Genomic DNA, 12457 nt, shown 5'->3' with positions numbered 1-12457 from the left:
CCGGTCGATCTTCGTTCCTATCCTCACCTATGGTCATGAGGGCTGGGTGATGACCGAAAGGACGAGATCGCGGGTACAAGCGGCCGAGATGAGTTTTCTCAGAAGGGTGGCTGGCGTCTCCCTTAGGGATAGGTTGAGAAGCTCAGTCATCCGTGAGGAACTCGGATTAGAGCCGCTGCTCCTTTACTTAGAAAGGAGTCAGCTGAGGTGGTTCGGGCATCTGGTAAGGATGCCCACTGGGCGCCTCCCTTGGGAGGTTTTTCAGGCACGTCCAGTGGGGAGGAGACCTCGGGGAAGACCCAGGACTAGGTGGAGAGATTATATCTCAACACTGGCCTGGGAACGCCTCGGGATCCCCCCGTCAGAGCTGGTCAATGTGGCCCGCGACCCGACCCCGGATAAGCGGATGACGATGAGCATATAGAAAATCCAGCTGCTACCCAAAATTATATGTATGAGTATATCTCTGCAACTACAGGATCAATATGAAGAATCTTGGTATTTATATGAAGACAATATTCGTGAGATTTCTGCAGCAGCAATACATCAGTATAGTTGCCACTAGCTCAGAGTGAATGAAGATATACACATGGGGAACGTTAGATACACTGGGGGATATCTCAGCAGCCCATTGGTCAATCTGAACGGTTGATGCCTCTAATGAACTGTCAGAGCCAATAGAATTGAGGGACAACTGCTGAATTGCAGTTAGCAACGCCAATCACCAACTGAAAGGGGGGAGAAGACGTAGATGATAAACAAGGACCTGCACGTCACTCTATAACAAAAAATAGACACCGCCAGCAAACAATAAAACAACACAAAAGGGACATTGCATTAGCCGTCTGTACCAGAATTATGGCCTAAGACAACACTTATTGTGTAAAAAAAAACATAGTTGAGACAATTTATATCATTTTCCATTGTTTTTGCTGCTAGGTCATTGTGTTTTGGAATATGTGGAGTCTGTGGAGTCTGCTTGATGTTAGGATGAAGTATAATGACTGGTGCTGGCTTTGTGGATATGTACAGTTTGTGTGTTTGTTCAACATGCTGATTTATTTGCCTGGTGTTTGAATTATGTTTGGTTTAGGGGAGAATTGTCATGAACAAAACTTTAAATTTTGTTAATGTTGCCTCATTACTTCTGTAATGTCCACTGGTCCAGAACCATGTCACCATGAACTATTGCAAAGCAGATTACTGTTATGGAACAGAATATATCAGTATAATAAACACTGGCCAAAAGGCATTTTGTACATCTTTGCTAGCCATGCATCAACCGAAGGTGATTTGTCTAAGCCTGACTATTGGCCAGTTAATCATCATTACTCCCATCTGACACCAGATGCTTCACCAAAGAGTCACAATTCCAGCTATCACATTTAAGAGGTTATATGCATTTATATGATTTGTATGTGTTCAAAAGTGTAGGATGTTGGAGAAATAAAAATCCCTGCTTCAGGGCATATGGACCTACTGTGCTCAGTGTCTGGGGAGCATTAAGACAGAGGTTAAAATGCTTGATTATTTTACTGTTTTTATGAGATGTAAATTTTACTTTCGATAAGAATAGCCTTTGAAATAAAGTCTAATTTTATATATTATTGTATTCTCTATACTCTCATATCACGAAGTTGGTCACTGAGCTGTGGCATTAACTTGTATTTTAACAAGATTAAAATATATTTGTCCTGGAGATTAGCATAGTTAAGTCCCCCTTTTTTGGCTTTTGGAGTGGCAGCAGCAGGCTTTGATCAGTGTAGCACAGCGAGGCCCAGGCTTGGCCTGGCCATCCAAGGCTTGGGTGTGAAATTGGTCTGATGTCATCCCCCATTCTTCACCTTCATCAGCTTTCAGCCACCGTAATTATATTTCCGCCATAAAGCCCCTGTCCCTTTCATTCCATATTCCAGGTTTGACTGGGAAGAGTTTAGAGAACTATGGCTAAATTACTCAGTGGGGGGAAGGGGGACTGCCTCGGCCACCTTTTGTCTGACAGAGACACATTGGACATCAATATTTTGTGATATGTATTTTTCTTTTCTCAGCTCACCTGCCCTTTGCCTTTGCCTGTTGGATAGGTTAAGTTTATGACAAGGAGATGGGTGAACTTTGGGTAACTAAGATAATGCTTCCTCCTTGACCACAATGATCTTTTGCTGGAATAGATTTAACATGTCTCTCAACATGTGCATGTGTCTCAACAAGCAAACAAGACACTTGTGATGGGTTTTAGTGTTACAATTCCAGAATTAATAGATTATGACAAGTGGATCAAGAAGGTTAACTGGATGTTGCTGCCACATTTTTCCAGTGATGCAAATATCCCAAACTGCAAGCATTTATTTTCATTCAAGAACTTAAGCGAGATAAACTCATCTCAATTCAAATCCCATTCTCCATCATTTTAATTTGTCAATAAAGAAGATTCAGTTAAAATAACTAGTAAGAAGACTGTGAGGTGAGGAGATTCTCTTATATACAATCTGAAAGAAAGTCTAGGACATTACTTAAAACTTTTTCACAGAGATTAGACCAAAAAGAGAAAAACAGAAAAAAACTAGAAAAAGAGCAAGAAACCGGACTTTATCCGCAGGTCATGTCTGAATACAGCTATATATATATATATTTGTGAACACATCTAGCTTCGATATTATTAGAACACAATTGCAAACAGACCTTCTTTCTTCATCTGTTTTCCAATAAATTTAAAATGTGGAAGAAAGATGGTAAATGGAGATTTAGCGGCTTTTTCATGGACACCCAAAGAATTTTGACCTTCATTAAACCTCCCAACCCCCCACCCTCAATTTTCAAATGACAGCCCCAGCGTTCCTCATCCAAGTCAAGAGCTGCTCCGCTTTTCAAGTCAGCGACTTTTGAGCGTAACTTCCACATACAAGCCAGCTAATAAAGAAATTGCAGATGAGGCCTCTGCAGCCATTCACAGGTCAGTGCTGCTGCCAATGCCAATGGACAAGTACCAGACAACTCTCTGTCTTTTTGTTGAAGGACGTCCCTCTGAAATACTAAGATATATCTTCCTTTCTCTCCATTTTCTTTTCTCCACTGTTTCTCCACCTCACTTAAATGTTCCGGTAAACAGAACCCAGGCATAGAAATATATTTGGTTGAATATCTGATTGTAGTGATGCATATGTTGGACTTTTATAATTATTCTGTCCTAATTTGTCAGTCATGTGTTTTACATTGCCTTTTCTTTTGTGACTTGGACAAACGCATCATCGCAACATCACTAGAGGGAAGTAATGGCGGAGTTGTTTCATGTTAAAGTTTGTATTGGATCAAATATATTGAAATAACCTGTAATTCAAACATAAAACAATAATTCTGTTTGCAATGTCAAAAATGTCAGGAAAAGAGGTGTAGGTCTACTTTGTGAAAGTCACTGGGACTTATAATCAATCGATTTTGTGTCTTTATGTGTAATATTCTGACGGAATGAATGTCCTGATCTCATTTGTTATGTTTTAATAATGGATAATGCCTCAGCGACCGGTCAATATACTGCCCACACCGGGTCAATTATCTGGTTTTAATTGCAGCTAGAAGATTACATATTTCTGTGGCCTGACAATGTGGATCTGAATGGTGGTTTGTTGTGTTTGTTGAGTTCTGGATAGAATATTCAAAGGAAATGTATCACTATTAAATTCAGTACTTTATACATGTATAAAGCACAATGTGGCTCAGTACTTGTTTGTCACAAGAAATGCACATCTTGTGTTGGGCCCAAAAAGAGAAAAACATTAGTGCATTTTAAATCTTGTGTTTCTAATGTTTAAAGTTAAACCATGTGAATGGTAATCTAAATGAATATTTAAGGCTTCACCATGCTCTAAAACCTTTCACCCCTTGGAGTAATTTGGGGCCACACTCACTTCATCTGCTCAGATGTATTTATGTTATGTTAATGTGAAATCTGTGACTCCCAGCCACCATCGGAATAAAGAAAATGACAGGCAGTATAAAACACATTATTTAACATGATGAAAGATTAATACTTTAGCATGGTACTAATCTATTTTCAAGCGCATCGATTAAAATGAGACGCTTTAAACTTGTATTACATCTTTATTTACAATGATTCCCCATGAGGCCTAAATATCATGTCACTGATGTTGTGTAAATACCTGGTATCTCGAAAAAGATCAGGTCTGAGAAGTTTAGAAAAGCTGTTTGAAAAAGAACATATAGATTGCAGCTTAGAAAATGCTTCTATGAACATAAAGATTTGTCTTGTAGTTATCTTTCCATATTAAAATTTTAAATAAACAAACATATAGTTGTGGTTATTTTTCTTTTTAATGGAAATTTGAACATGTGGGGTAGCCCTTAACTTAGTTATATTTAATTTCGTTTTTTTATAAAAAAAATATATTTACAGTGTACCTATAAGGTACAGTATCACAACTGGTCAAGATAAAGTAAAACTAATCTGGTGCGTAGCCTCAAAATGTAAGCAAAATGTAAAGGGAGGTGTGTCACACATTATTAACACCGAGTATGTAATAATGTGTGGCCTTATAATATTGTAGAGGCTACTGAGTTTTCATTCTATAAGTTAGTGGTGAGTCGATAGATATATAAATATAATATAATAGTAAATACTGAGAGCCCATGTCATGATATAGTTAAGTCTACTGAATTTCCACGTAATAATATAGTAATGAAGAGTACTCAGAACGTATTGGTCAGAACGTTGCACGGCATAGCCTCTCCTGTGACTCCATTGCCAGATTCTGGAGGTCAGTGTGTGGACAGGAACAACGCTGTGGGTGGAGCAGAGTAGCTGCTGTCATTTAAGGCATGTCTCAAATGTGAAATCTGAGGTGCTCACTTAGTAAAAGAAGCACAAGTTGTCGAAAAAGAAGACCTGATGTACTTGGCTGTGCGGACTGCAAGGGTCCGATCTCCTCGTTATGCTAATCATTATCGGCATGTTATCAAATCAACAATCAAAACCATTATCACATCATCATCCCAGCAAAATATTAAATGTGGAGTTTTTCTCGAGTGTACAATATTGTTCTGATGTTAGTTAAGGGTTACAATAAAAACAATCTTTTAAAAGTCGAATTTGCATTGTTTTCGTTTATTCACCATCACACCATAATGATGTCAATTATTTACATGTAGAAAAAGAAAATGTCCGCTGGGGGGGTAATGTACTCATAATTTAATCTTTAAAAATCCTGATATCAAAATCAAATTTGCCATATAGAAAATCCAGCTGCTCTCTCGACAATACTCTGAATGTTTTAGTTTGTATTTCCATCACTTTTAAGGCAGAAGTGTCCGGGTTTGAAACTGAATGCAAGACAAAACCACTTGCTATAAACAGTAATGAAAATAAAAAACATTCCCAGCATCTTAAGACCACGATTTGGTGTGAATCTGTGTGAATCCGATCCAGTGATGATGGTGCCTTCAAATATAAATGTTATTGCAGAAAAAATAAGGCATGTGGGTTAAACTCCAGAGCCCCGTCCCCACACGTATATAGATGTTCATCACGAGGGCCTGGGTTTGGGGCACTTCGGGAATTAATTGAATGGGTTTTGATTTCAATTTAAATCTTGTAAAGTTTCGAATGTGTTTATAATTTAAATGGACAACTTTTAAAAAGGACAATAACGTGGGTTTTTCATTTCATCTTGATAAAAATAGCTACCTTACTTTTGTCTCCGTATAAAATGGGTAAGAAATTCAAATCATTTCTGGACTCTTCCATTGTGTTGCATGTGGGTTCGTTAGAGACCAATGTTATTAAACAGTTGACCGAACAGATCTGTGCTTATTGCGCGCCCTTAAGAGGGCGACGATGAGAAGGAAATGTCAGCAGGAGAAAATTCACCACCGTGCAGACACAACAGTCAAAAGCCAGAACAAACAGAAAGGGCTCCTCTCTCCCAGAAAAGTCATTGGACTAGCATGTTCTTCTCATTACTTCCTCACACAGCGGAACCTTGATATGCGTCCACATATTTGGAGCCGACAAAGCTGCATTTCCCACGTTTCACCGGAACCCTCACAGGAACATATAGTTTATTGTGTTTGCAGAAATGTTGCAAGGTGATGATGGCGGGACTGTAATAAAATATTAATTTGTATCTAAATGCATAGGCCAATTTCATCTTAGGCTAATTTAAAAACACACATACACACACACATCTTTCTGAGACCAGAGACGCAACTGGTAAATCAGAACTAACAAACAGCAATAAATCAATAAATGTTCTTTGGCCATTGTTTGCCAAACAAACAAATGTCATTTTCAGACCTCAAATCTCTGCTTAGGTCAACGTCAGACGATGCCTGGGAAACAGTAGGCTACCGTTCACAAGCATCCGTTATTGTTTTTGACAATATGTCTCGGATACACACGGTTTGGTCTGTAGGCTATGTTGGTACGGGTGCACATCCTCTCCGAAGTCCAACTGTGACATAAAAACAGTACCACACTTGACTTAGATTGACACACACAAACACACACACGCACAAACACACACACACACACACACACACACACACACACACACACAAGGCAAACAAAAATAGTCTCTGGTCGGGTTTTAAATATGAATGCTGGTACCGAAGTGGAAGATTGCTTGTTTCAGAACCCTCCATTCCAACACACACACACACACACACACACACACACACACACACACACACACACACACACACACACACAGACACACACACACACACGCATACACACGCACACACACGCACACACACATGCACACTTGTTTTCCCCTAGTCACTGTCCGACTTGTCGTCCTGGGACGCGGAGTGGTTGTACAGTCCCTGTGCCATGAGATGCAGCGCCAGAGAGTTTTTATTCCCGGTGGCTTTCTTGATTTTGGCCCGCTTGTTCTGAAACCATATTTTGATTTGGGACTCGTTGAGACCAAGGGCCTGGGCTAGGCTCTGCCTCCGCTGCTCTGTCAGATACCGATTGTTCTGAAACTCAGTTTTCAACCGTTGAAGCTGCTCCGCCGTGAAGGCCGTGCGGGGCCTCTTGTCTTCTTTACTCGGGGTTGGCGACTTCTTTGGTTTGCGGGATCTGGGGCCTTGGATAAGGATGGGGGTGAAGACAAAAAGGACACCGAGCAGTTAGAGTCAGTAGTTAAATCACAGGCAAGTTAAGAGAATGGGTGTTTTTAGTTTTTTCACTATTGAAAAAGGGGTGTTAGGTTTATATATATTTTTATAAATATGTCTGTGTGTGTATGTTTGTGTGTGTGAGTGTGTGTGTGTGTGTGTTTGTGTGAGTGTGTGTGTGTGTGTGTGTGTGTGTGTGTGTGTGTCTGTGTGTGTGTGTGTGTGTGTGTGTGTGTGCGTGTGTGTGTGCGTGTGTTTCCAATACATACACTTCAGTGAGAACGGACAGAGGATGAGGGTGCAGATAGGGGTTGGGTTAGAATATGGAGGGGAAGTTAGGCGCCTCTTTCCCTCCCCGTTACCATAGGAGCTCTTGCATTTAACTAGCATTTACCATTGAGGTATTTCTCTCATGAAGTTAAAAGGCAGATAAAAGAACGGATGGACAAATTAGTCCAAGCTTTGCGCTGTAATAAAGTGCAAAAGAATATAACAGGCCATAATCAAATGTTTCATCCAACAAGGTTTTACGTGTACCTTAAAGTAAAAGGCTTTTATTATTTTTTACAATAAACAGCGAGGTTATCCTAGTGACCTCTTTAAGAGAGAACTGCAGCCTGTAGGCCCTTTTGCTCTTTTCAATAAACTCGACACTCAAGACTCAGAACTCAATATAAACTTTTTTTGTATCTATTTATAACAATAAAAAATCTAATTTCTAAATTTCAAACTTGCTTTTACTTTGGCAAAAACATATCCAAATAGAGCGTAATCATCTGCTGTTAATAAAGTTTTGATCATGACAAAGTGAAATTCAAAGTCAACTATGAATGCAACTTTACCGCGAGCACAATTTGTATTGAAATAGAGCAACACAGTTTAAAGCAGAAGGCGCACAACATGCAGGAAACTGGTAGTCGGAATTGCAAAATGTTTCAAATTATTTTAGACCTCATCGTGGTGAGGATGTCCAAATGACTTGCTTATTTATTTATTTTTCATTTTTTCGTTTGGCAGAATAAAGGGCTTTAAAGCCGCGTTGTTCAGCATTTCACATTGAGTCAATCTCTTCTGGTACAGGACCCTCACTTTTTGGATTGCCCCGACACATATACGCACACACACACACCCCACCCCCATTGTCAAAAAAAAATATGCTAATGTAATATTAACAAAGAAGACAGAGGAACAATGGCGTCAAACTTGGTTTTACTTCACTTTTCCACATTTAGATTTTACTTTCGCCTAATAGACCTTTTTATTTCATCTTTGATTTTAACACCTTTCGATGGCACTGTTAAATCCCATCGGCCTTATCCATATTTTCAAACTACTATCCAGATCGAAATTCATCCAAAACAAAAATAAACTGTTTGTAATTCGAATGTAAAGTAGATACATTTGTGTAAAAATGGTTGGAGTATATTCTAACTAAGTTAATATAATTTCCTACTGCAAGCAGCCTATGGAATAATCGAAGACAATATTAGTTGTGACTATGACTTAGGCTAAATAGTTAGTCTATTGAGTAGAATTTAGGAACGAACACCGAAAGATAAAATGTGAGGCTATATATTTTTTCGGTGGAATTTGCCTGCATAACTTTAAACTTGAAAACGGGTTAATTCCATCCACAAATAAGAGGCTGGATGATTACTGCATTTCAGCTTTTTTAGTGACTCGGGAATAACCCATCGTAATTGAGCTTTGATGCATTTCATTGAATAACATTATTTCGTTGAATTATGAAAAGGTAAACGAGGACTATATTTGTATAGTTTTATTTTTCACCAACCTGATGATGGACGGTCTGAGTAGCGGGTACAATAAACCCAGGCTGGCCACAGTATCGGGTTAGCGTCAGGGGCCGAGCTGGCCTGGGGGCTGGTGCAGCAGTCCCCGCTGCCCTCTGCATCACCATCTATCAAATCTGGTCTCCTGTCCTCTGGGTCCAGAGGCTCTGCTCCAATGTCCTCCTCGCCTCTTGGTTCTCCTCGTTGTCGATTAATTGTTTTGCAAGCCTTTCTCCCAGTTACCTCCTCTCTTCGTATAACTACTGCCAGACTGTGTTCCCCTTGGACCAAAGTCCCGTTCTTCCTCTTTCGGCCAAAGTCCGGTCTTAAGATGTTGTCAATATAAAAATTGGTGATCGAGTGGGACTGCTGGTTGCCAGGTTGATGAATGAGGGGCAGGATGGCCCGGTTGGACTCCTCGTCTTGACTGGAGTCCTCTGGGCGCTCTGGGTCTCGGCGAGCATTCTCTTCCATAATAATAAAGCCTGATCAAAGCCAGAACCTCTTTCTGTGATTCCTTCTTCAAACTAGCAATTCCAATTTTGGTGAGGTGTCCTGTTCGCGTTTTTATCAATTAATTGCAATATATATCTGTCCAAATCAGAACGAAATCCTCCTCTAGATTCTGCTCGGCACAAATGTATTTGTTATTATTATTTAGCCGTGAAAAGGCGTCTCTTATGATCTTTGACAAAGAAAACCCATGTTTCAGCTTGTGGTGGAAATCGGCTCCTGTCGCTGGACCTTCTGCTCAGATTTTAGGTTTATAAAACTCTAGACTAAGCCAAGTTGAAAAAAAAACTAAAATGTAACCTAATTATTTTTTGCGGCTCCTAGCACAAAATTAGTGATGCTACAGCAGCACCGAGGTGTTTTTATAAGGACGCGGTTTAAATACTTTGACTGAGGATTTTGGTTCTCGTTTTCGATTGGTTGCAAGACGCTGTGGTGACGTTATACTACGGGTCTCGCAGGCACGTGCCTTCGACCAATAGAGCGGGAGAGTTGGTGTCATGTGAGGTTTCCGGAATTCCCTGGAGGCGCAGCATATGATGCATTCAGGATACACCGGAAACATCTCGTTACTAGACGTAATACAACCCCTAGTTTTAAGGTGGTAGCAAGGGTTCATGGGCCAACGCTGTATCATTGTGTTATTATAAATTTGTCAAAAATTATTTTCATCCATGGGCTCAAATACTGAGGGCTGTAATGTTTGGGCTACATAGTGGGCAGGAAATAAATAATATGAAAAGCTAATATGGACTTGGCCTCTTAAGCACCTGACATGTATAAATCACAGTTTACAGGCAACACTTTGAATACAGTCTTTGCAATCTTGTTTAGTTATAGCCTGTTTCCCAGAACGAGCAGATGTAGTGCCATATACACATTAGGACTAAACAGAGCTCATTCAGTCGTTTATAGGATAATAGTCTCAGTTTAATGGTGCTCTAAAAGTTTGCTGTAAGATATTTAAGCGAAATAGCTGTTTATGAGCACTGCTCCTTCTGAATTAGATTGTGGTGTTGTTGTGGTGAGATGTCGGCCAAAGTACTGATTATATCCAACAGTTTGCACCGGCATGTGTCGGAAAGAAATATTGTATTGTACATATATATATATATATATATATATATTTAGTTATATATATGTATATATATAACTATATACATTTCTGTGTCTGTGCGTGTGTGTCTCATTTCACTTCATTGATATCACCACGCGAATTGCAGCAGTATATTTGTGGCGAATAAGAAATATGGACCAAAGTGTAATTATCTGTGTATTTTCAGATTTTTACATCTAAAAAGGCCGTATTATGTTGAAATACGCCATATCGTGGTGGCTATAATAGTGAGCCTCCTGCCGGGACTATAGGCCACACAGTGCAGAGCCCGGACGGGGATGACGCTGGAAGCCGGAGGGGGACGCTCCCTCCTCTGTGCGTCGGCTCACTCGGGTCTGAGAGGTGTCTGCTCACATGTTTGCTCTGAAGCCGGCGCTGACAACCTTGTTTCTCTAACTGTGTCGCCAAACCTTGGTTTTATAGTGGAGAAGAAGCTCTCAGATATTTGCAATAAAAGTAGACATATGCGATGAAAGCGATTCCCTGAAAGTAATGCGCTGAAACATTTACAGTTGTGTAGCTGACTTAAGTGTACGAATCTCACGATCAAATGATCTCATCGTAAAAAAAAAACGTTTGTAAATGGACGAGTCTGACGGCATCAATGTCTCCGTAAGTAAGAGTTTAAACTGCTAACATCCTCCTGTCCTCCTGAATGTGTCTGGATCTGTCTCTGAACGCAAAGAGAATGTTTCCTGTCATGTTTCCTGTACACCTTTTTCTGTCAACTATCACCAACTTGCTGCAGGCTCTTCCATCTACCTGTGACGTTAAGCCAATCAACAGCTTTGAAAATATTTAGGAATGCAGGTGAATCAACATTAACGCGAGAGCCTGCACAATAAATCACTGCTGAGACAAAGGCCTGACATCATGATCGTTACTTTAACTCCCTACTGAAACTAGAGCGTGTCACTCTTGTTTTATGAACATATTAGGCTACAGCATTTATATCGCTTTGATTTTTAGTGGGAGTGCGCTGTTACTACGACGCTTTTTTATGCTAAAGACGCAAATTGCACGCGATGCAAAACATTTTACTGCATCGATAGAAGGAGTCAATATCGAATTCACACAAGCATTCACACAAAGGGTGTACAAACCTCAGAAGAGAGCCACATGTGAGGGATCCCTCTCCCAGGACGGACAGAAGTGCAACAATAGGCAGTGTGTAACTGAGAACATGAACAAAATAACCGTATTTAAAAGAATGATAGAAGAAGGGTTTTTTTTAACATAATGGAGAAGTGTTTCATTGTTTTTTTTACGTATTTATACATAAGAAAATGTCTGGTAGAGATGAAAGGAGCAGCAATGACAAATTAATTGAGGAGTTATTGTCAGTAATGGTAGACTATGTGAGTAGGCATATAATTATAGTCCATGATCAGCTGCCACCCACGATCAGGATCTTTGGGGTCACAAAAGCAGAGCAAAAAAAACCTATGTTTTTTAAATTGGCAATACTCATTTGATGAAAAACAGAGATTACCATATAATCATCAAATCTATTCGTTTTTGGATATCAAAAATGTTATATCAGTTGAAGGATTATATAATAGAACATATGAAGCAAATTTGTTGTGAATATGGGCTAGATAAATGCAATTTAATTTGATTCAAAATTCGTTTATTTCCATATATGCCTTTGATTAATGTGTACCCTGAAAATGGAAAACAAGCTCTGTGTCTCTGGAGTCTCTTACATTGTCTTGGTGCCCAGATGTGAGGTGGTCTGAGACAAAGCTGAGGTCAGTGGGGAACCTCAGTTTGCGGTCTACTTTACAAACAAACAAACTGTGGCTCCAATTGATACGTGGGAAATGAAAAAGCTAATCGATGAACAATATATTATATTTCATGCTCTAATACATTTAAGAGACCATCTCACTGCAAAGGC

The 12457-nt window shown here is 39.7% G+C and overlaps 1 protein-coding gene across 1 annotated transcript; it reads right to left on the bottom strand.

Annotated features, from left to right (window-relative positions):
* Window positions 1–6786: 6786 nt before the first annotated feature.
* Window positions 6787–9401, bottom strand: en2b (engrailed homeobox 2b). The gene is made up of 2 exons (XM_053438571.1): window positions 8930–9401; window positions 6787–7103 (listed from the first exon to the last, which is right to left on the bottom strand). Exons 1-2 carry the CDS (start codon window positions 9399–9401, stop codon window positions 6787–6789), a joined length of 789 nt encoding a protein of 262 aa, XP_053294546.1.
* Window positions 9402–12457: the final 3056 nt, after the last annotated feature.

Source organism: Pleuronectes platessa, chromosome 13, assembly GCF_947347685.1.
Source record: "Pleuronectes platessa chromosome 13, fPlePla1.1, whole genome shotgun sequence".
In the NCBI taxonomy this organism is placed as follows: Eukaryota; Metazoa; Chordata; class Actinopteri; order Pleuronectiformes; family Pleuronectidae; genus Pleuronectes; species Pleuronectes platessa.
The sequence above is the reverse complement of the archived record's forward strand: the minus strand, read 5'-3'. Positions and strand labels throughout refer to the sequence as shown.